Source organism: Artemia franciscana, chromosome 10 (assembly GCF_032884065.1).
Source record: "Artemia franciscana chromosome 10, ASM3288406v1, whole genome shotgun sequence".
Taxonomy (NCBI): domain Eukaryota; kingdom Metazoa; phylum Arthropoda; class Branchiopoda; order Anostraca; family Artemiidae; genus Artemia; species Artemia franciscana.
In genome coordinates this window covers 617,742-643,789 of record NC_088872.1, presented here as the reverse complement: position 1 = coordinate 643,789, position 26,048 = coordinate 617,742, and the positions used below count along the sequence as shown (strand labels likewise).

The following is a 26,048-nucleotide window of genomic DNA, read 5'->3' as shown; positions in this document are numbered from 1 at the left end:
TGTAAAGCTGATAGAAGTCTTTGAGAATATGTGATACTTTGGAATTTTTGATGACGTATTATTTCTCACCATTAGCACTCTTTTATCTATAAGCCTTATTGAGATTCAGTAGCATTACACTTCATGTTTACCGATCATAGCGATAATTAGAAGATTTGAAGGTATTTATACCTTCAAATCTAAATGTAATTTATAGAGATCTTAGTTGACCGGTTGTTTGGAACAGTAGAGTTTTTGATTGGTCCAATGTGAAATTCAGTTCTAAATTCTTGCAGGGGAAATATTTTCCCCATAAGACGTTCCCCTTCAAAATTCCGTTAGTCTTGGGCTGGTTCCAAGCCTATCTCGTTTCCTTTGCCAACCCATCCTGCACCTATTTGTCCCTTTGGTCGCTTCTTTACTTCAAGGTTTGAAGAAAATTTCGTCCCCTACATTACAAAAAATCAACAATACCAGCTGAATAATTTCTTTTTTATATTCTTCATAAATCTTACTAGTTTTACTGTTTTTAATTTTTGTCACCTTTCATGACTTGTGTAATATTTGATTTTCTATTTTTTTTTTTTATTACATTGTAAACAGATCGTGGTAATGGACAGTAAACAAAGATCAACCTTGGCTAATAGTAATTAAAACTCAAAAAAAAGTTTTTATAGCAATATAAATATTAAAAGATCCTGTTTTTATGGTGATTGTATGGATGTGACTGTATGTGACTGTATGCATGAGTAGAGTTAAGGCCTCATTCAAGTGCTGGTCTATATTAATCACTAATTTAGGAAAACAGTCTTCCTTTTCTCCTTCTGTCTTTCTCTTTTTTTTCTTTTTTTTTGTGTTTGTGCTGTTGCATTGGTGATTTCTCTTTTCATGATAGAACTCGTCAAGTTTAAAGTTGCGTATTAAAAGCTACGAGCATAAGATAATTTACTTAATTTTTAGGAAAGGGGGAAAACACCCTTGAAGGAGAAGTTATCTTAATGAAAATAACGCGATCAAATTCAGCGTATCAGAGGTTCCTATTGTAGAGGTTTCCAGCTCCACAAAAAAATGTGGAGTTTTGCGAGAAGGAAGATAATGCATGCATGTATATTTGTTGTTGTTTTTTCCAGGGGTTATCGTATGAAACAAATAGTCCTGAGAAATCAGCTGACGACTCATTCGAACCAAAATTAAAGTTTCTAGTGCTTCCTTAAGTGGTAAAAAGATTGTACCACAGCAAAATGGTGTTCCCTGCCATTAATGCGACACCAAATAATAATTTTGACCCAAAGAGTACAAAGTTGCTAACGACTGGAAATTCTGAGAGTCAATCAATTCAAAATTACCCAAAAATAAGGTATAGAGCTTCTTAGTTTCAGTGGCAGTAATGCCACTAAGTAAGCTTCTTAGTTTCAGTGGCAGTAATGCTGCACAGTGGCTTATTCGTTCCTAAAGAATCAAGCAGTCCATTCAAATAAGCAGTCAATAGGTCTATAGACGCTTATTTTAAAGCTTCAATTAACAAAGTTGATTCACTTGATTTTTGATCACTATGTTCAGTGGTGTTTAACGGTAAATGAGCCAGTGGATCTATACGCAGGTGAGGGTGGGGTGTACCTAATGCCTCAAAAAGTAAACTTTTACACTCTTGTTTTCTTGCTTTCCGTTATCATTGAGATATATACAGAAGAGGGTCTGGGGAAATAGGCTGTAAGTTAATTTTAATTTCCCTTAATTTCGATTAAGACTGAATATAGGTGCTGCGGCGTGATAGCTCCTTTCCTATTGCAGAGAATTCTTTTTTTTTCTTTTCATTCATCTTCTTACAGTGAGACATATTTCCAAGTGAATTGGTTTCAACAATTATTGTAAAAAACTGTTGATTAGGATCCGTGTGTTAAAGGCCACTGATAAGTGCCACAATGAATTAACAGGTGGGCCGGCCTTGCGCAGTTTGGATTGGAAACCGAAATGACTTGCGAGGCACGACCCTCTTTTAAAGATGAATTTACTTTTCTTCACGTTTTTCTTTAAGTTTTTTCTTCACTTCGTAATTTTTTCGGTTTATTTTTGCCACTTTAAAATGCCGAAGTTTAAGAAGTTTGACTTGCTTTTAGTCCACTTCGCAGGATATCCTTTTTGTCAGTTTGAAAGTTACGACTGATGTTACGACTGTAAATTACGGCAACTCAAAATATCTTGTTTTCTGCTACAGTCGGCCTAGTGAATATTAAATACAAAAAAACAAGTTTTTTCAACTGAAAGTAAGGAGTGACATCAAAACTTAAAACGCACAGAAATTACTTCGTATATGAAAGAGGCTGCTTCCTCATCAACGCCCCGCTCTTTACGCTAAAGTTTTTTACTGTTTTAGAAAGAAGAATTGAGAGAAAGAGTCAAACTTTAGCGTAAAGAGCGGGGCGTTGATGAGGAAGCAGCCTCTTTCATATACGAAGTAATTTCTGTGCGTTTTAAGTTTTGATGTCACTCCTTACTTTCAGTTGAAAAAACTTGTTTTTTTGTATTTAATTTCTGAACGTTTTTGAATCAATGCATGTTTTGATTTTGGCTCTCCGCAGAGGAATAATCAAAACGAAATTTGAATATTTTTTTTTTGGGGGGGGGGGGCTAAATGGCTTTCTCATAATTTTGATCGAATGATTTTGAGAAAAAAAGAGCGGGGGCGAAGCCTAGTTGCCCTCCGATTTTTTGGTTAATTAAAAAGGCAACTAGAACTTTTAATTTTTTACGAATCTTTTTATTGGTAAAAGATTTACGTAGCTTATAAATTAGCTTACGTAAAGAACTTTTGTATTCTCATGTTTTTATTACATATATGAGGGGATTCGCCCCATCGTCAGTACCTCGCTCTTTACACTAAAGCTTAAATTTTATCCCAATTCATTAAGAATGACCCCTGAATCACAAAAGCCGTAGAATAAATAGTTGAAATTACTAAAAATACTTTAGCGTAAAGAGCTAGGTATCATAAGGAGGTGAGCCCCTTATATGGGTAATAATTTCTGTTTGTTTTAAGTTTTATTGCTGTTCCTTACTTCCAGCTGAAAAAGCTTTTTCACATTTATTTTTTATTTTTTTTTTTAAATAATGCTAGTAAATCCTGCTCTCCCTTCATGGAAGTTTTCTTTTCCCATGACAAATTCTCGATGGAAAGTTCCCCCAGCATATCCCCCTCTTCTCAACCCCTCCCCCCAACCAAAAAAATCCTCCTGAAAACGCCTGTATACTTCCCAATAACCATTACTATATGTAAGCACAGGTCAAAGTTTGTAACTTGTTGCCCCTCCCACGGGGACTGTGGGGGAGTAAGTCGTCCCCAAAGACATAGTTATAAGGTTTTTCGACTACTTTGAATAAAATGGCTATCTCAGAATTTTGATCCGTTGACTTTGGGAAAATAATTAGCGTGGGAGGGGCCCTAGGTGCCCTCCAATTTTTTTGGTCACTTAAAAAGGGCACTAGAACTTTTCATTTCCGTTAGAATGAGCCCTCTTGCAACATTCTAGGACAACTGGGTCGATACGATCACCCCTGGGGAAAAAAAAAAAAAAAAAACAAAAAAAAAAAAAAAAACAAAAAAACAAATAAACACGCATCCGTGATCTGCCTTCTGGCAAAAAATGCAAAATTCCACATTTTTGTAGATAGGAGCTCGAAACTTCTACAATAGGGTTCTCTGATACGCTGAATCTGATGGTGTGATTTTCGTTAAGATTCTATGACTTTTAGGGGGTGTTTCCCCCTATTTTCTAAAATAACGCAAATTTTCTCAGGCTCGTAACTTTTGATGGGTAAGACTAAACTTGATGAAACTTAAATATTTAAAACCAGCATTAAAATGCGATTCTTTTGATATAGCTATTGGTATCAAAATTCCATTTTTTAGAGTTTTGGTTACTATTGAGCCGGGTCGCTCCTTACTACAGTTCGTTACCACGAACTGTTTGATATAGTCGCTGAGTCAAATATCACGTCCTAAAAGGCTAAATTTCAATAGGCCTCAAAAACAAATCGAAAGGAGTGGAAAAAGCTTTCGCTGAGCTTGAGTCGATACCTAATATATATCGTAGAAGTAAGACTTGCGCCGAGCTAAGTCTTACTCTGGCTGACCCTGAACCTGCGACTTCAGGCCTACTTGGCCAAGTGGCTGTGGTGCAGGTTGAGTTGGAAAAGTCGAAGATGAGCCTAAGAAATGATATAGCCCGTAAAGTAGCGGAAGTGGCTACTGGCGGTGGGTCTGCATAAATAATTGTCAGTGAAATGTACGACTCTATTGCGGTTGAATATAATCCTAAATTTGAAAAACTTGAAAAATACCTCAAAACTTTAAAAACATAGATTGAAAATCTTGAGAAGCGCGTTAATCGCATAGAGATGAAATTTGATGATTATGATCAAGAAATTCTGCTTAATAGTCTTGTAATCTATGGAATGAAACAACAGCCAGGTGTAAACTTGAATACCATTTTGATTGATTTGGATAAGCAGAAGTTAGGTATTAGTGATATAACGGATATGCATATTACAAGCATATCTCGCTTCTGGCAATCCAGTTAACTCTACTTGACGAAAGAAAGTGAGAGACTTTTATGGGGAGTAATTTAAAAAGAATGCATCAAACCCTAAAGCCACTTTGAAAATTATTTAATGAAGTGATCACAGAAGAATCTAATTTTGAACACCTTAAAAGTCAAGATTCTGAAAGGAGATTAGAATCCTGTGATTCTGAAGAAACAAAGAAGACTGTTTCTTTAATAAAATTAAACAGTGCTTGGACTGATGGCCTCAACCTATGAACTCTAAATTCAATACTTCCAGTTATTATTCCGATACTAGTATTTTTGATAAATCTGTCAATGGCAGAGGGTCAATTTTCCCATTCGCTGAAAATGGCCAAAGGCATCCCGCTTCCAAAGACTGGGTTTCTAAGTGACCTTTCAAGTCAGAGAGCTATATCAATACTACCCCTGATTTCAAAGATATATGAAAAAATGGTGCACAAGAGACTATATGAGCATCTAACAAATTGTGGATTTCTGTCTGAAACTCAATTTTCGTGTTTTAGAAAAAGACATTCAACCTTGCATGCTGCTTTAACTTTAATTGATAAGGTAAACAGTGCTTTGGAAAATAATTGTTTTTGCATGACAATTTTTATAGCTCTTAAAAATGCTGTCGATACTGTTGATTCTGGAATTTTGTTGGATGGATTGTCGAAGTTAGGTATTAGGAATAAGTGTTTGAGTTGGTTTGAATCGTAGAAGTGCAAAAGTTGCAATAAATAATACTGTTTCATGGGTTTACCCACTGAATTGCGAAGCGCCACAAGGTTCTCTCCTAGGTCCTCTTTTTTTATTTATGGTCCTCTTTTCTTTTTTTTTTTTGGCAGAAAGCAAGTTGTGTGCGTAGAAGGTTGTCTCAGCAATACCGAAGAGGAAGTTCTTAGCGGAGTACCCCAGGGGTCAATCCTCGGCCCCCTTCTGTTTAATCTCTACATCAACGACCTAGTTGAAGGCATCGAATCTGACATCCTTCTCTACGCGGACGACACAAAGCTCTATCGTGTCATCTCGTCATGTGAAGACATTCACCACCTGCAGGCGGATCTCTAACGAACCGATGACTGGATGAAGAAGTGGATCATGGAGATCAATACCCAGAAAAGTCATATCCTCACTCTGAGTCCACAAAACTTTTCATCCTCATACTCTCTTGGTTCTGCTGCACTCACTCTTAGCAAAGAAGAAAGAGACCTAGGCATCTTAGTGGATTAGATTAGATTAATTTATTTCAAAAACATGTATACAAAACATTTTGCTGCACCTGCTAAGAAAGCCCCGAGGGGCTTGTTGGCAGCAGGTGGCAGTCATCTCTACTCTACATATTACTACATACAAAGATTCTACTTATGACACTCACGCATTATTACTATACTTTTGCATCATTACCATACTATTCTTTTGCAAGGAAGAATCTCTTAACAACAGCCTTGAAGGAAGCCAAATGACTCGAATTTCTTATTTCAATTGGAATAATATCCCATACAGAGGGGGCAAAATTTCTAATCATGAAAGAAGCTCTAGCCGTATTTCTAAATGGGTGTACCAGATTTGATGCCCCTCGTGTATCGTGGCTATGAAGATCACAATTAATGGAGAAAAAATTTTCGAAAGAAGAGGGAAATTATTAATAAATTTATATGTGAAAATACTAACTTGGTAGTCTCTTGTTTTCAAATATCAAAAAGTTGATTCTTAGTATAAAGTTCATTAATATTATGAGTAAATAAAGTTTTAGGTGATAAAAGTTTAACGGCTTTATTTTGGATTTTTTGGATTTTTTTATAACATGATACAAAATTACTAGCCCAAAAGAGACACCATAGCAAATATACGGGTAAAAAATAGCAAAATAAAGTAACCGAAGAGTTTTATAGGAGACTAGGTTTTTAACTCGGCGAAGCACACCCAGAGATCTGGACAACTTTGAAGCTATAATATTTAAATGTGTTTTCCATGATAGATTTTCATCAATCATAAAACCTAAATACTTTGTTACCTTTACTCTTTTTATTTGATTTCCGTTTATTATTAATTCTAAATTAGTTTCAACACTAGATATCCGAGAAAATAGAATGTAGTTAGTTTTATTATAATTTAATGTCAAAAGATTGAAATCTGCCCACTCAATAAACTCGGTCATTGCCTTTATCATTTTATCAAAAAGTAGATCAACTGATGGAGCAGCTACAAGTAAAAGAGTATCGTCTGCAAAAAGGATTATACCAGCCTCTGACAAATAATACTTAATCCGATCTATAATTATTAAAAATAAAAGAGGACCTAGTATAGAGCCCTGGGGTACTCCGCAAGTTATCGTACTAGCTTCAAAAGTAAAACACCCATTCACCACAACCTGCTTTCGGTCACTTAAATAAGATTCAAACCAAGACAAACTCTTTCCGGTAACACCGATTTTTTCAAGCTCAAGTAATAACTGTTTATGGTAAATCGTATCAAAAGCCTTTTTCAAATCCAGGAATAAAGCAGCTGGAATCAGACCCGCTTCGAACGACGTATTTACCCAGTCAACAAGTTTAATGGTTGTCATTTCTGTGGACATATTTTTTCTAAGACCAAATTGAGTATTTATAAGAATTGTATTATTTTCAACGTAAGCAGTTAGCCTGGATCCTATCACCTTTTCATATATTTTTGAAAAAAAGGGAGGATAGAAATGGGTCTTTTGTTTGAACCGTCGTCTCTCTTACCTCCTTTGTGCAATGGTATTACTTTTAGCCACCTTCGAAACTTCCGGGAAAATTCCTTTTTCCATAGACTTGTTAATCAAATTACATACAACTGGTGTTATAACTGATTTAACTGATTTAGTAATCTTAAGAGAAATCCCGTCTACGCCACTTGAGTTTGATTGGATTCTACTGATAATTGTACTCACTTCACTTATGCTACAAACATTAAAAACCAGCTGATTTTCTACTGGAATTTCCGACTGAACTATTTTGGGAGGCCGCTTAATTCTTTTCCGAGCATCGTCACAAAGTTTCGCTCCCTCACTAGAAAAATAATCACATAAATAATTCGCAACATCATTTGGGGTAGTCAAATTCCCCCTCTCTGTTTGTAATTTATTAATAACTTCTATTTTACCCTTTTGACCCAGGAGTGAATTTACTGTTTTCCATGTTTTTTTCATATCACATTTATGCTTCATAAATTCATTTTGTAAAATACATTTCTTCAGCTTTCCGTTTTAATCCGTCTAAAGTATTCCGGTAATTTTTAAACTGCTGAAAATTAATGACAGATGGTTCACCTAGGTATATTTTATACAATTCATTTTTCCGACTTATAGAATTTAGAATGCCCTGTGTAATCCATGGTTTCTTATGGAATTTCGTACTACCTCTTTTAAGTCTTCTTAGAGGACACGTATCATTCAATATCTTTGTAAATATTGCAACAAAAATATCATACGCAACCGACGGGTTATCTTCTTCAAAAACTGGAGTAAAATCTGCATCATCCATTTCTCTCTCAAATTTTTTTAAATTATCATTTCTTAAATCACGAAAATATGTTTTATTTATTTGACCATTATTATTTATAATCCTGTAAGATTTTTTTATTTTACTAAGAAGAAAAAGATGGTCGGATCCATCCGTTAGTAGAACATCAGCATACGAACTTTCAAGCAGCTTTCCATCCACAAATATATTATCGATAAGAATCGCAGACTTATCAGTTACTCGTGTAGGAATAGTTACCAGGGGGTACTGGAATGATGAAATCATAGAGTTAAGAAAATCTAGGCGGCTTGTACTTTTAAGGAGGTCAATATTGAAATCCCCCATTACTACTTTATATTCATGAGCATTACTAAATTTCTCCATTAAATGCTCCATTTCCTCAATAAAAACTTCCTCATTAAATGACGGTGTCTTATAAACTAAACCAACAACTACATTTTTATCAGATTTATCTTCTATTTCAATAAAAAGAGTCTCAAGTCTTCCCTCAAGCCAAAGTGAGAGATCCTCCCTTACCCAATACGAAACTCCTTCCTTTATCAACAAAGCCAGACCGCCTCGCTCCGTAACCTGTCGTCCTTTTCTTTCACTAACATATCCTGGAAACCGGAAATCCCACACTGAAAAAAGTTCCTTCCCTACGAATTGCGGCTTAAAAAGCTTGAAATCCCAACCCTCGGCTATATATTCCATCGTGGTGATCTTATTGAAATGTACAAGCTCTGCAATAAAGCCTATGATAATGTACCAGCCCATAAAATCGTGCAGTTCAATAAAAATCACTTCCAAGGACATCAGTACAAAGTGAGTACGGAACGCTTTTACAAGGACATGAGCCGATGGACTTTCGGCAACCGAGTGGTTCAGCATTGGAACAACTTACCACAAAGAGCAATCTGCTCCACAAACCTACTGACATTCAAGAAGGAAGTTGATGAATATTATTCAAGTGACATTTTCTCCTTGTGCAAATTTAGAAGAAATGCAAATTAAGATTTTAGTTTTGTAGAGGCTTAACGGCCTGCCATCAAATTTGCGAATATATTTATGTTTTATTTATATTTAATAGCGTTGCATACCAATTATGGTTATTTAATCTGGGCTAGTAACTATCAGTCTAATTATAGGAGAGTTGAAGTGCAACAGAATAAGGCAATTAGAAGTATAGAAAATTATGATTGTGGAATTTAGTGCCTGATATTTTTATGGATTTTTTAACTTAGGCTCTTCTTATCATGATTATGACACAGGTTCAGAATACTTCCCGATCGGCTCATGCCATCAGATACATGAGACCGACTGTCTGGAATCTATTTCCACGGCAAGCTAAGGAATAAGAAAGTCTGCCTCAGCTGAAACGTCGCCTCACTGCCCATCTTCTGATCAATTAGTAAAGTTGAATATTTTAGATCGAGAAAAGGTTATCTCTCTCTCCCCCCCCCCCATGTTTCTAAAATGATCATCAGTTTTTGTTTTGTTTGTTTTTGTAGTTTATTTATCTTATTTATTTATGTATTTAATGATAAGTGAAATATTTTAAAGAAATAGATCGTATTAGGTATCAGCTATGCTTACAAGCCATTGTGGCCATTTTTTTAAGATGATGAATGAAAGTTTATAGTATTGTTTTCAATAAAGTTACCTACCTACGTAATTTGCATTCATTTGCTTACCTGCACACAAGGTGAAGAGATGAAGAGGTGGAGTGAAATTTTGAACGTCGTCAGGTAATATCCCAAGCAGGGGAAGGTAAAGGTTTCCTTTCTTGATTTTTATAGAGTTGTAAATTCATAAAATTGGCCTTATTTTTATTTTTTAATATGTTTTACAGTTATGTGGCAATCAACTGTAAGTTAGGAGTGACTCATGCTTACAGTAGCCAGGATTTTGAAAAAGGATTTGATATTGACAACATAGAAATATCTGTCCTATCACCACGAATGCAATTCCGTAACAGTCTCTGTACGGACCCCATGGAAAGTGAACCCGAGAGGGATTTTAGTGTAGGGATGAACCCAATCAATGTAGGTTCCCTTGATTTTGATTTAGACACATTCGTGAGGGATTTTGGTCTCGATGCAGAATTTTTAGACCGTGTTTTAGAGTAAGTGCCACCTAGTGAGGTCTAGAGGATACTTGAGGCACTAAAAAGTGGTAGTAGCTCACTCACAGCTTTACCTTGTGTTTATTCAGCTGAATCGGCCTTGCTTAATGGTTTTTTTTTTGTTTTTAGAGCTGAGTTCGGAGACTCCTTTAATACTTTTACAAGTGGTAGTATCCACACAGATCTAGTTGACATAATTCTCTCCTATGGTGCCAAGATTTGGGCCCTTCTTGAAAAACAAATTCGGGAAGGGGATAAACGGGACAGCAAAGAAGCTCAATTACATAATTGAATAATTATTATTTATTATTATAATTGATAAATAATTATTGGCAAGTGGGTCGTTAGTTTTATTTATTGAAAGTCACGATTTAAATGAAACAAACACACAGTATAAAACGAAACACAAAAAATATAGACTGTGAAATATAATAATAAATAATAGATATTAAATAATGAAAATATAATAAATAATGAATAAAAAATAATAGATAATATAGAAGAAAAAAATTAACCACAAAAAGAAAAAAAGACAGAAGGAGAAAGGAAGACTGTTCTCCTATTTAAGTAACTAATAAAGATCAGTATTTGAACGAGGCCGTAACCTTACTCATCCATCCAATTACATAGGTCAAACAGCATAGCCATACACAATCAACCGCAAAAAATAATCCACAGACAAGCAGTCTTGTCGTAAGTAAGCATAAGCATAAGTATATACCAAACATTAAAAAAAATAAAAAAGACAAATAATTCAAAGGTGACCACCCAACACAAGGCCTCATCAGGAAAATGCACACTTGCCTATAGGGCAAGTGGGAGTTGCCTATACAAAGAGTGGGAGTTGAGGAAGGGACACATACGGAACAACTTCTTTCACTGTAATTTTTAATGTCGCTCTTTATATTAAAATTGAAACATATTTCTTTATTTAACCTTGTCTTTATTACGGAAATTATCTGCATGACGCAAATAAAACGAAGGAGGGCCAATGGTATTTTCTTAATATATTCGAGCTATTAATCTAATATATGTATAAAATAGGAAATCTTAAATAATTTTCTTTTTGTACAGCAAACTGTCTAGATTCACATAACTAACCTTTGTCAAATTTTGATACACATTGACTGTTGCAGCCAGGGCTTCTACTCTCGAATCTCAAAATTCGGGGACAAGTTTAAAAAATTTGGGGAGTTTTCGGGGACAAGTCTTCAAGATTCGGGGAATTTCCGGGGGCAACTTCAAAATGGAATTTTGTTACAAAACTTGGGAGCCAAAATTGGTTATAGCTTCATTTTCAGGCTGGATCCGGGTACTAAATCAAGTTTTTAACAGAGTAGGTTCTAGAGCTAGAGTACAGGATTGGAAACCATAGCTAAAAACGATTTTTGCTGGTATTGCAGACAAAACCTCAGAACTATTTTAAATAAATTAAAAAATAATAGGCTGAATGACACTCTGGAACTTTGTTGCTTTAGGTTCTCTATTATCTTTGCTGTTTTATTCCCATAGCCCGAAAACGAGATTTTCATGTCATTTATTTTCAGAAAGACGACGAAAATAAAGTAGCCTATAGAAAGGCATACAAAGCAATAACATGTGCAATGATTTCTTGAATTTAACGAATATTCTTTGGCAATATCCTTGGGCGTACTTTCAGACGGAAAAAATCTTTTTTTTTATTTCAAACAGTTTTTTAAAAATGCCAGAAAATCCAGCTCCATCTCCACAGAAAAATTATTCCTCTCCCCAGAAAAATCGTCTAGAGCTCTAGACAATTCAATACCGTTAAAAAGTTATCCCGGACAAATACCATAAAGGTCTCCACGCATAAGATTCGGTTTACAAAGATAAACTTAAAATAAATAAAAAGAATTTTGTTTAGGAATCCTGGCCAATCCGTTTTTTCTCTGATTGGTTGAAAATATATACAGGTTTTATTTTCTTGACTGGTGTTTCAAAAGCCTTTTCGGTCCGGCAGTTCTACCTAGCTTCAAACACTTAGGCCTGCTTAAATCCTAGAGTGGAAATCAGCTTTTTCAATTTCTTCTGCACCAAAAAGGTAGTATTTTGGGATGGGAAAGCCAAAAGAATTTTCGAATGATCTAACATGCATTTGCAACAAACCTTGTTTGTACTATACTGTGCAGGAAAAAATAAAGCCTTCAAGTTTCAATTATATTCAATTATACAAAAAAAATATGTCATTGAAAATTGCCACGAAGAGGCTCAATATCAGCTAAACTAAGCACACTACTTACGACCTAGGGAGCCACAGAACCAGAAATAAGTGTAGCTGCTTCTTCAGCAGTTGCAGAAGCCTTAACATTTGACAGAAGCTTCGTCATTTCACGGTCAAGGACAAGAGAAGAGGAACTGAGATTGATTCTCTTCATTCCCATTTTAGTCTTAGCCCCATTACACGCAACTGATATTGTCGCCACACAGTTTCGATTATCTGTTTTCAAATCTTTGAGGGTACTGAACAAGCGTTCTGCTGTAACGTTAGAAAATGGCAGTGCACACATGTAATTATTATTATTAATAATTTTTTACCCGTCAAAAACGGAAAAGACGGAGTATATAAAAGAAAAAGAAAGAAAAGCACAAAAATTTAAATACACTTCCACTACAAATATTATAAAATAACACTATTCCAGGGGTGGTTGGCTCTTAAAACATTGGTACTGAATTTGGAGATTCTTCTCTCTATGGCCGTGGAAGGGTTGGTGCCCTTATATTTCCTGGAGATGTCGCCATTGCTGTGCAACAAAGGGAGACGCAGGAGAAACTTAGCATATCTTTAAAATGCGATGCAAATGGCTTTCTTTTCGGTAGCTGTGAATATTTTCCAGAAGGGAACCAGAGCAAGCAGATGGGGGGTAATAAAAGCATTGTATAGCCGGGCAAGGAAAGGATGGTTGAAACGATAGTTATTGGCAACAAGTAATCCGTAAGACGCTCGTAGACGGGAACAGAGGTGGTTTGTCAGTGTTGAGCGTGTGTCCTTCAATGCAGAAGAAATAGGAAGGCCAAGATACGTAAGGGACTCACAAGGCTTAATCAGAGTGTCACCAATTTTAACGGAGAGGTTAATTGAAAGCTCATTTTTTGAACCATTGAAAAAAAGAAGTTCTTTTTTAGATTCGTTGAAGGAAAGTCTGATCCGCTTGTATGCCACTGCAATTGAGTCGTAATTTTGTTGAAATAAAGATATCGAACGAGAAACATGAAAAATGTCATCAGCAAAGTTCAGCAGCGAAAGATTAATCCCACGAAAAAAGCACGACGGCTTTATTACTTGCTGTGCTTCGATAATAGCGTTATTAAACAGTAATGGAGAAGTTTTTCCACCTTGACGTACGCCTTTCTTGACACTCAGCATTTCTTTAGAAGGAAAAATGCCGGATGGAGAGGGGATCAAGGGGATCAGGATGACAGCTGAGAGCTTGTTGTACATACTGTAAACAGGGGAAAGGATGCAAGAGGAAACACCTCGCTGAAGGGCTTTGAGCAGTATATGACCATGGATGCAAGAATCGAAGGCTCTACTAACATCAAGTGCTCCAAAGACGAGGAGATCACCATTTTTATCTACATCAATAAGAAGATTTGCAAGAACGGTTTGAGCGTGTTCCCGTCCTGAGTGGTTTTTAAACCCGAACTGGTCGTCCGGAGTAGTGCATCGAAGTGCAATTTCATCAAAAATAAGGGATTCAAATAGCTTACAAAAAGTAGTTGAAACGGTGATCAGACGATATGAAGCGCACTGGTCAGCTGGTTTACCTTTTTTGAGAATAGGATGGACCAATCCAACACCAAAGCTGTCTGGAACGATGCCAGTAACGAAAAACATTTGAAATAGCAGAGAAAGGTGCTCTAGGAGAAGATTGCTGGCAAAGCTTGGATGCAAGAATCGAAGGCTCTACTAACATCAAGTGCTCCAAAGACGAGGAGATCACTATTTTTATCTACATCAATAAGAAGATTTGCAAGAACGCTGTGAACGTGTTCCCGTCCTGAGTGGTTTTTGAACCCGAACTGGTCGTCCGGAGTAGTGCATCGAAGTGCAATTTCATCAAAAATAAGGGATTCAAATAGCTTACAAAAAGTAGTTGAAACGGTGATCAGACGATTTGAAGCGCACTGGTCAGCTGGTTTACCTTTTTTGAGAATAGGATGGACCAATCAAACACCAAAGCTGTCTGTAACGATGCCAGTAACGAAAATCATTTGAAATAGCAGAGAAAGGTGCTCTGGGAGAAAATTGCTGGCAAAGCTTAAATGAGTACCAGATATACCATCGATACCCTTAGATTTCTTTTTTTTTTAACTTATCAATTTCGGAACGCATCAAGGACGGAGTGACCAGGACACCAATATCCTTAACTGCAAACTAAAGCTCCTTATCGAAGGCCTAGCAAAAGGTGTTATCTAGGTAGGAATTAGGGGCTGAAAATTGGTCTCTGAAGTAGCCGCACCAGTATTTTTATGGCATGCAGGGCGGGCCATTGGAAGATTTGTTCTTAGCTCGAAGATGTCATAAAGCAGGAGGCAAATTATCGACAATCTCGCTGGTACGGGCAATTTCATTAGCCTTATGCTATGCGATGGCTTTGGAAAATTTACTTTTCGTGTAAATACGAACAGCGTTGACTACTCCGGAGCAAAGCTTCCCACAATCTGCCCATAATTGTAGCCAGAATTTTGCTGATTCACATGCGGCCAGGAGATTAGGATTATCCCGCCAGTTACGCACTTCCGTGCTGTGGCGAATTTTGTGGACCGGAACTGCAGTTTTCTCAGCTGTATGGATAGCATGCGTTATCTGAGAACAGTAGATGTTTAGTAGGATGTTTTTTTTCTGAGTCTACTGTCATGTTCGGACAACAGAGAAGTGTGAAAGGAATTCGGATCTTCGACAGTATGTAGTCACATGAACTCTGGTAGGAATCGATGTTAGCAGCTTCCCAGTTGAGGCTAAACAACCATTTAGGTGGAAAATTTGTGGGTGAAGTTTGCGGCAAGGGTTTTATTTGAAAAGAATTACAGATCGGCATGTGGTCGGATATGGAGTAATCAAGAAGAACCGTAGTAGTAGAGGTAGGTTTAATCATAGAAGAACAATAGAAATAGTCCAACTGAGACGCGGAGCCAGATTGATGCAGAGGTGCCATTTGGACCAAATCTTGGGGGTGGGCATGAACTTCATCTTGCCCCCCCTCCTCTGACTCACTTCGTGTCGCGTAATCATCTAGGAAATGGGCATTTGACAGAACTCGAGAATTTTATTATGTATCTTACGTACTTTCAAAGTTTACAATGATTAATAGCAAATAGCATAATTACCCCAAGGGTCGTTAAGTAATTACGCTCTTTGGTTAATAGGCGTGCAGTAATTTCAAATCAATTGGACAGAATGGATTATGTTGGACATAATGGATTATTATGGCCGACAAAGGGCCCTTTGTGGTGGAAGCTTGGGCCCCCTGGTAAATCTGGGGTGGGCATTTGCACACTCCTGACCCCCCCTCCAAATGGAGCCTCTGGATTGATGGATGTACGTAAAATCACGATCATTTCCAACATAGGTGAGACTTGGACAAGCATGGAGCAAGATCTGAGATCTATTGTTTTCAGGGTCAGACAGTTCACAGTTTAAGTCACAAAACAGGAGACAACTTAGGCCTTCATCTTCATATTTTGATACTAGCTTGGCAATAGATGTACATGTGAGAGATAACTTCCTCTCAGACATATCGTTATGGTAATTAGTAGGAAATAAACGACGAATATGACCACATTCGAAACTTCAACCGCAAGGAAACTGTCAGACTTAGCAACTAGGCTACCAAGTAGCTCTTTCCGTATCATCAGGGCCAAACCACCTGAAGGCCTACCGTGAGTGGACTTAGCATGGCGGAAAAACAGATTATGAGAAGACATGAACTCCAACAGTTGACGACTATCGCTTCACAAGAAATGTTCTTGAAGACCCACCACTTCAAACCGCAAGCAAAGTTCAGACAGTAGGTGATGTTTCGGTAGAACTTTCCCATTGATGTTACACGATACAATTTTTAAGGTTTCTTCTGGCATTGGAATTCTTTAGAAGAGACTGAGCGACAGGAAATTTAAAAGTGTAACATGGGTGGTCAGAGGAATTGCAAAGAGCACACTTAAGTGCCTTGGTACAAGGATTATCTTTGGTTGTGGAGTGGCCAGCCTCACAACACCTGGAACATTTTCGGGTACCTGAGCACGCAGACGCAAAATGACCATATGACTGGCAAGAAAAGCATTGGGTTGGCAAGTGTTGAAATTTACTAATGGGGAGTCTTTCGTACCCTATGATGAGCGGAAAGCGAATAGAAGACTCGAGGTCCTCTTTAGACTCAAAAAGAAGCTTAAACGAACGGGTGTTTCGGATTTGAGTTGCTTTCAAACAGTTAACAATCAGATCACATAGGCTATTTTTATTCAGATCTTCAGGAACATAACGGATAATACCGAAAAAGGAGGGGCATTGGAGTTTAGGCTCGACTTCAGGGTTATTCCCGGTTATGCGTGACATAAAAGATTCGGCACCACTTTTATCCTTTGTGACTACTTTCCAGGCGTCTCTGCTGGGACGAAGCTCGATTATATTCCCACTAACCTCTCCAGAAACATGCGCCAGATAAGCTTTACGGGAGTCAGGCTTTTTAAGGTCTAAGGGGGGCTTCTTGAGGATAACTGCATAGGAAGACTCGGCCGGTGGAGACTAATTGGTTCATACATGTAACAAGTTTCTCAGCTGCCCGGGCTTTTTTCTCACTTTCAATAAAGTCCTTCAAATTATTGGAGATTTCTGTCACTTTTGAGCAACAATAGCACTCAATTCACCAGGCGTATTTGGGACCTCCGTAGGATCAAAAATTACGAATTTCGGCAATTTGATCCGGTTAGTCTCACATAACTGGATCAGTTTCAGCATATCTAACACATTATCGGCAATCTTTTGGCGAGCAACGTTGTGACTCGAAGTATTCGAATAGTGCCAAAGTGTATCCTTAGCTTTTATAATCGTATCCTTGTCATAAAATCCCACTGCCTTTTCGCAAATTTCATCAGTCTTATTTGCTTGGAGTGCTCGCGATAAATAATTTAGCAAAGTATTATGCACAAGTCTTTCTTTCTCATTCGACATTATGCTAATTTAGAAGTCCAGACACATTCAATAGGAAAAGAAACTGGTTACTTTTTGGACGCGACAAGAGCTCATTAGTAATCTAGTACTATAGTCAGTAATCTAGTAATCAGTACTAAATTAGTAATCTAAAACCTTTCTTAGGTTCTCAAACCTCGGCTTTCTACATGGGTATGTCTGCTTACAGATAAACTTCCAATTCTCCTCCACGGACATCGTACATATGTCTAAGCCCGCCAAAGAAACAGTGCTCTGTTCACACCATTCCCTGTCAATTAGAGCTTTGTTCCACGAAGGCAACCCACGACTTCTTAGAAAATTTACTAAGCTAGGTGAGTTCAAGTTTCGAGCATTGACAGGATCAAGTAGACTTGTGAACTCCTAAAAGTCACATTCAAACGTAAAGCGACTCTGTATCTGGATAATGGCCTCCTTGTAAAAGTCTCTTGCTTTTATGTAGACCTTCCTCACCTCCAACTGTGAGATATCTGGACTAGACGAGACCAAGGATGCCAACTCCTCTTCTGCAGTATACCCGAGATAGACCTTCTGAACTTCAACATAATGGCTCTCGTCTGTTACGTCAAGAGCCAAAAGATCAGTACAGTTTCTGACGTAGGTTCAATCCATATAGTTTATAGCCAAGGTTGCAATAAGCTTAAGTATTTCTGTCTTCAGCTTATAGAAAATTGGTGACTTCGGTTGAAACAATACATTAAAGTTGTTCAAAAGGCCTAGAGCGTAGTCAACAAACATCATTAGAACCTTAATAAAAGGATTTTACAGATCACTAAGGGCAAGTTCGTTGCCATGGGTCATCAAATTGACACTAGTGAAATAGAGGGACGATGCGCTCCACTGTTCAAGGATTCTTCGCACACATGCATGGAGGGACAGCCACCAGGCTGTCCTGCTGTACTGCAAGTACTGCACCTCGCTTAGCGCTCATAGAGAAATGACTATATACGTGGCGACATAAGTCTTCCAGAATTTTGGTAAGCTTCTTGCAGGCATACGAAGCACAAAGATGAATGGAGTGGCAACTACACTTGACTACCACCACCCACGGGTAATTGTTACTGATCAGCTTTGTTACCGAATTATGACATCCCATTATTGAGTTTGTTGCGTCGGCACAGAAACCAGTCCAATTTCGCAAAGGCACTTGGTTTTCTATTGTTTTCAATGGGCAATGGTCTGATTGGTGTTTTTCTGAGCACCTCAAACAGACTGACTGACTCTTTAGCTCTGCATTCTTTTTGAGTGTGTTCATATTCCTGGGACTTATAACCCTGAAGGACTCTGCAATAGTACTGATATACAATATACCTCCCTTTTTCTTCCAAAGCACCAAACATTTGGTGCTTGGGTATATATTGTTGCACTTTGTCCTTTAGGGAGGATTCCAAATGGAGGTTGAGAGCAGGGGGGATGGAAATTTTGGGTGGGACCAGATAGACCCTGGGTAGTTAACTGAAGCATTCAGCTGCAATCACATTTGTCTAAAGTGTAGGTATGGTAAAATAATCAAGGAAATATGAAGAATCACCAATACTCACGAGATAATTATAACTTGAAGCAGAAGATTATATCCAACCGGTCAATCTTGAACTCTCCAATGCTTAGATGATTTGAATTTCCAAACTATAAGCTCAATTCCGTTTTATATTTTTCAATATCATACGTTCGCCAGCATACCATAGTATAAAAGTGCAAAACAATATTAAAATTGTGGAGCGAACAGTGAGCCTTCCACTAACTCTATTTCGGGTAGATCATGGGAAACGAAAGATTTTCGGGGAGTTTTCGGGGATTCGGGGAACGACATTTCTTTTCGGGGATTTTTCTCGATTTTCGGGGAAATCCCCGAAAATTCGGGGACAATGGAAGCACTGGTTGCAGCTGCGTGAAACAGAGACTGCTTATTTTGCTCGGTAGCACTGATGTGTCTCGGTTTTTTTCCACCGGGACTAGCGAATGACCAGGACATCATAGAGAGGTGTTTTATGGCTCATTCGAACAAAAATTAAAATTTGAAAGCACCCTTTTTATTTAACCAAAAGAATTGAAGGGTAGCTAGTCCCCCTCCCCCCAAAGTCATCCTATAAAAATATTTAGGTAGCTATTTTTTTCAACATAGTTCAAAGTCTATAACTATGTATGTATGTATGTATGTATTTATTTATAACCCATCATACAAAATAATGAAGTGATGGAGTACATTGAAAAAAAAGGAAAAAAAAGAAGAAAGAAACAACATATCATAATTACATTCTAAAATACAAACAAAAATAATTCCACGTCAAAAAACAACATTTTGCCATTCATGGCCGGTTTGCTTATTGCACATGTGTACATTCAGCTCAGCTAACTTAGCACACGTGTCAGACAAGCTATATTTTTTGATCAAATAGGAGTTACGGGTCCACGGAGGAACTCGCAACAGATACTTGGCAAATTTGAAGAAAACGCGTTTCATCCTAAGAAGGTCAGATTTACTAAATATAGGGTAAAACGGTGCTATTCAAATGAAACTGAGAACTAACAATTGTACCATATGCACGACGGATTTTCGTTTCCATTCTTTCTAGCATCAATAGTCTAGTTTTCTTCAGATTTTTTCCAATAGGAAGGCCAAGATATTTCAACTTAACACAAGGATTTACTTCTGTACCATTCAGATCTATAGATATATTATCTGATCTAGTCGAATCTATTTCATTAAAAATCAAAACATCACATTTTTCAGCATTTAGGGAAAGTCCAATATCACTGTAGTTTTTACATATCTCCAAAAAACATTTTTCTAGCCCACTGATAGTCCTACTAGTATTAAAAACGTCGTCTGCATAACATAATATTGACAAATCAGTACCTTTATATATACAGCAAGAAGAAAGTTGGCACTGAGCTGGAAACGTTGCATTATTATAAACCGTGGGAGAAGTAACCGCACCCTGCTTAACCCCGATATGAATTGGTATATACCCATCAGTCAGCAAATTGCTTCCAGGTATACGAATTTTTGCTTTCATATGGCGGTACATGTACAAAAGAGGTCTAACTAAGTCTACCGATACACCACGGTTCAAAAGCTCATTCATTGCTTGGGGACGCAACAACGAATCAAATGCTTTACTAACATCATATGTTCCAAGCGCTAGAGTACCACCGGATTTATCTGCATCGATAAACAAATTGCACAGACGTTTCAGAGCATGGAAGCAACCAAGCTTAGGCTGGAAGCCAAACTGGTGAGGAGGCATGTAGCAGATAGAACGTAGGTTATTAATTATAAGTAATTCAAACACCTTCGCAAAAACGCTTGAAACAGTCATAGGTCGATACGATGAGCATTCAAACGGATCCTTCCTTTTTCTTAGAATCGGTGAAATAAGACCAACACAAAAAAAATCTGGAACTATACCGCAGCAAAAAATCATTTGGTACAACAAAGAAAGATGACACATAAGCTTATAAGACCCATTTTATATAATGAAGGGCGCATATGCCATCATAGCCCATGGACTGTCTTTTGTTAAGCTTTCGTATAACATCACGTAATTCACTAGAACTTACTACAAAGGTACCCGGTCCAGGAGTACGTAAGCGATTATTCAAATCCGTTTCAAATTTCTTGAGAATGTTAACGTCAGGTTCGGTGAACTGACTTTTGAAATATGAATGCCACTGGTACCACTAATTGTAATTTTGCTTTCCCGGGTTTATTATTTGCCAAAAGAGTTTTCCATAACTTATTAGGGTTATTCGCGATCGATTCAGCGATTGCAACACTTTGGCGAACCTGGTGAGCTTTGAACTCCTTCTGAAAGTGACGCTTAGTAAGTAACCGTAAAGTATTTACGACTCCGTTTCTAGGCTTATCACAATCATTCCACAGACGTAACCAAATTTAAAGGACTGACAAGCGGATTTGAGGCTCTCGTTATTGGACCATCCAAATTTTTCGGTTCCAGATCTACACGTTCTCACTGGGACAGCGAATTTTTAGGCATTTCTTAGAGCGTGGGTAATACAATAAAAATTCAGTTCAATACGAATGTCAGACTTGTCCATACTAGGTTGCCGTTGGAGCAGTTGAAACGGAACTCGGATTTTATCTAGCATGAAGTCACACTCCCCTTGGAAGATATCCTTATCAATCTTGTCCCAAGATTTAACACGTAAAAATTTAGATTTCCTTTTGGCAAATTCAGAAGAGGGAGTATCTCGGATGGGGATCGACAGGAAGAAAGGGATATGGTCACTATATTCACCTTCCAAACCGACTTTCACAATAAGATCTGGATTGGGAGGATGGAGAAAGACTATATGGTCAAGATTAGAAGTGCTTCCAGAAGTTGAAATAAACGAATAATTTTGGTCTTTCGGTACAATCGATTAACCGCTTGGTAGAACAGATAGAAACGTTTCAGCTCTAGCACTTGAATTCTCAAGCAGATCACAGTTAAAGTATCCAATAAGTATACACTTTCTGTTCATCTTCTCGATCTTTTTTAACAGTTGGGCCACCTTTCTGCAAGCAATAGCAAATTTTCTTTCTGAAGCTTCGTCCCTGTAATTGGTTGGAAGATAAAGATTGACTATTACCAAGTTATCAACCGTCATAGCAAGATAGCAATCACACATTTCAAGCAATTCTAATTGACAAGTTGTCAGGACGGCTAAACCACCGCTTGGCCTTCCTTAAGCTTTAAATCTTCTTGCAGGGGAGAGGTGTACTTTTACATTAGAGGAAGGGCATAAAAGCTGAGAATTCAAATCCGTCAAAAAGTGCTCCTAAATACAGATGACACTAAAGGATTTGCATAACTTTTCCAGGACTGGTAGTTTATCAAGAATGCCACCGTTAATATTCCATGACATAACAGAAAGAAAACCATCAATATTCATTGAAAGCTGTTAGATTTGTACTGTTCAGCAGTCAATTTCCGATTATGGTTTTGATGATGATATGACCCTCCATGGTCCCTGAGGAAGGGCTTTATTTAGTATCGGGCGTATTAGCATCGGGTATATCGATAGCCTGTGTGTAGGTATTGGGCCTATTGGTATCGTTTGTATCGAATTGAGTATATTGGAATCGGGTGTTTTTTCAACCATGCTTCTGTGCCTTTTATCAAGGTCGCAGCCGTAGCTGCAACCTAGTAAAGAGCAAACCACATCTCATAGTAACCAAAAGTTGAAAAGTACACCTTGAAAAAAAAACTGCCTAATGAGAAAAAATTGCCATCTGACATGATTTAGGAATGATAACTATTGTTCTGGTTAATCTTAAAAGTAAAAGCTTATTGAGAAAACAAATTTTGATGATTTTGAAAAAGAGCCTGAAACCCCCCGAAAATTGTATCAGGTGAAGATCAAAGTTGTATGATAGGAATCAGTATAGTGAAAAATCTTGTATAGGGTGATTAAAGTCCCCCATATTGAACAACAAAGAAAGCCATTTTTTTGTATGGGTAGCACTAATGTGTCCTTTTTTTTCCTTTTTCTAACCAGGACTAGCGAGTTGCCAGAGCACATAAAGAGATGTTCAATGGAGCATTCGAACGGAAATTAAAATTAATAGTGGCCTTTTCAAGCGACTAAAAATATTGGAGGTCAGCTACCCCCTCCTCTCTAAGGCCCCCTTCCCCTAAAGTCGTCAGATCAAAATTATGAGATGGCATTTTTTCAACACAGATGAAAGATCCAATAGCCATAGGTTTGGTGAATACCTGACACTCCATAGTCCCTGGAAAATGGGCTTTAAGCTACGCAATTTTGGCCGTACAAAATTCAATGGATTAGATTAGATTTATAGAGTTCGTAGTTCAGTCAGTGAACTTGGACTTTGAATTAGGACGTCAAAGGTTTAAGTCCGAAAGGGCTTTTTTTCAACCGTGATTTTGTGTCTTCTATATGATTATGCGGATAACCTGTATTTGTTAAACTATGGTAATTCTTAACCAATGTTGTTTTTAACCTATGTGGAAAATACTTCCCAGACCCCCCTCAAATGGAAAGTTTCTCCTGTTGTAAATCTCCCCAAAGAGAATTATTCCTGGTGATGACTCTCCAAAGAGAGTTTCTCCTGCGCAAATGAGTATCTTTTGTAAATGACATCTGGAAATTTTCCCCACAGAAAATTCTCCCCGGAATATTTACCCCAGAAAATTCTCTTCCAATCAAAATTTTCCCCGTAAAAAATGCCGTTTCAACACGGACCCCCCCCCTCCGTATAACTATCTGTATACTTCCCGATTTTAATGCTATATGTAAACAATGAGCAAAGTTCATAGCTTGCAGCCCGTCTCCCGGAGTTTTGGGGCGTCAAGTCGTCCTGAGAGACACAGATTTCAAATCTTTCTACTATGCCGAACAAAATGGCTATCTAAAAAATTTTATCAGGCGACATTGAGGATAAAAAGGGGTGGGAGGGGGTTAGCTGCCCTCCAATATTTTTGTCACTTTAAACGGCACAAAAACTTCTGATATTCAATTAATTAAGCCCTCTAGATCTTCTAGGATAACTCGTTGATTACGATTACTCCTGGGACAAACAAACAAACCAATACACACGCATCCCCTTTAGCAAAAAATACAAACGCCCAACAAATTCTTGCACTTAGGAGCTTGAAAACTATACAGTAGCGTTCTCTGATTTGCAGAATCAGATGCTATTATTTCATTCCTTCTTTTTCCAAAATTGGGAAAGTTTCCTCAGGCTCTTAACTTTTGATGGGTAGCATTAAAGTTGATGAATTTTAAAAATTTTGAATAAGCATAAAAATTCTATTCTTTTGATAAATCTATTTTTATCAATATTCTGTTTCTTAGAGTTTCGATTTCTATTGAACCACACCGCTCCTTACTTACAGTTCGCTACCACGAGGGGCCTGAAGAGAATCATCTTCCTATTCTGCTAGACTTACTTTTAATGCAAGTTTAACTTGCTTTAGAGAGAAAAAAAAACTGTGTCCTGACTATTGCACTTGCTATATCTTCACTGTATCAAATCTTTATACTGATTAAATAAATAAAAAAACAAAAAAAAAGTTTTTTTCAATTGAAAGTAAAAGCAACATTATAAGTTAAAACGAACAGAAATTATTACGTATATGAAGGTGATTTCTCCCTCATCAACACCTCATTCTTTACGCTAAAGTTTTTTAGTACTTCTAAATAAGCTTCTTATTGTTCTAATTAAACGACCTTCGTTTTTCAGGAGTTGTTCTTAAAAATCTCCGAAAAAATTCAAAGTTTAGCGTAAAGAGCGAGGTTTTGAGAAATGGGCAATCCCCTTCATATACGTATAAATTACTCTTCATTCTAAGTTTTAATGTTGCTCCTTACTTTCTGTTGAAAAAAATTTGTTTTTTATATTTAATTTCTGATCGGCTCGTTGATTTTAATGCGTAAGACTAAACTTAATAAAACTTATATATTTGAGATCAGTAAAATACACCAATTCTTTTGATTTATCTATTGGTATCAAAATTCTATTTTTAGAATTTTGGTTACTATTGAGTCGGGTCACTCCTTACTTACAGTTCGTTACCACGAACTGTTTGATAAATATAAGCTTGCATTGAAAGCCAAACAGCCATAATAGATTACTTCGCTTTTCAGTTCGTCGCAAAGAACTGTAAATAAGGAGTAAATCTACCCAATAAAAGCGAAACTGTAGAAAAAAAATTGGTAACTATTAAAACATCAAAAAAGTTGATTTTATACTGATCCCAAACATGTAAAATTCATAAACTTTCAAAAGCTAAAAGTCTGCAAAATTTGTCTGACTTTCTATGAAGGGTCGGAGGGGAGGCTAAAAAGTTGAATTTCAAAATAGGACACATATTTCGCATGCCTGAAACCCCATTCCTAATATCATTCTTCAGCAGCGACTGGAAAAAGAGAGTACGTCTAAAAAACACTCTAAGAAGCAGCTACTCAATGGATCTATCAAATTTGAATGTCAAGCTTCATACAGATTGGGAAGACAACTGAGCGGCAGCAACGACAGGTGACTACTGACAGCTCTTGCTGGACATCCTGTGCGCCTTAGGAGGCACACGGGGATCTAAGGTATAATTTTATTACCGGCATCCTTTATTCCTCGCTGAATGCCTGGTGGCTGTTTGCGTCCAAGCGAATTGGAATACTTTTTTAATATTTTCTGGTATCTGTTCAGGCAATAAATCTTTGGTGAAATTCATTTTGTATTTTTTTTTTTTTTTTTTTTTTTTTTTTTTTTTTTTTTTTTAATAGATTTCAAGTTCGTTTTTGTAAATGCTTACAAAGCTTCATGAATATTATTCAAATGACCTTTCTTCCGTCTTCAGAAAGATTAATTTGGAATAAAATTAAAGAAACCTGTAAAATGTCAAACAATTCAAGCTGTAAAAAACTTAATTATAATTCTAAGGGATTTGCCTTAGCCATAGTACGTCGTTAATATGCATAGGTTTTAACAGTTAAGGTTTCACAAAAAAAGAAGCTAATAACCAATAACATCTACTGAGTGAGGTAGGGAGGAGGTCTATACCCTCCTCCCTTTAATTTTTTTCCTCTCAGACTTTGAAAACATGTCTCTTCTCGGGTGTTTTATTTGAAAATGTCTTTCTTTATTTCTTTAAATTTGAAAAAAACGACAAGTTTGCCAGCCTAGATATTGATAAGTAGACTTTGCCCCCTGCCCAAAATTT

The 26,048-nt window shown here is 37.2% G+C and overlaps 1 protein-coding gene across 1 annotated transcript; it reads right to left on the bottom strand.

Annotated features, from left to right (window-relative positions):
• Nucleotides 1-19,841: 19,841 nt before the first annotated feature.
• LOC136032345 (uncharacterized) lies at nucleotides 19,842-20,609 on the bottom strand. Its single transcript, XM_065712668.1, has one exon. It carries the CDS (start codon nucleotides 20,607-20,609, stop codon nucleotides 19,842-19,844), a length of 768 nt encoding a protein of 255 aa, XP_065568740.1.
• Between the last annotated feature and the right edge of the window lie 5,439 nt (nucleotides 20,610-26,048).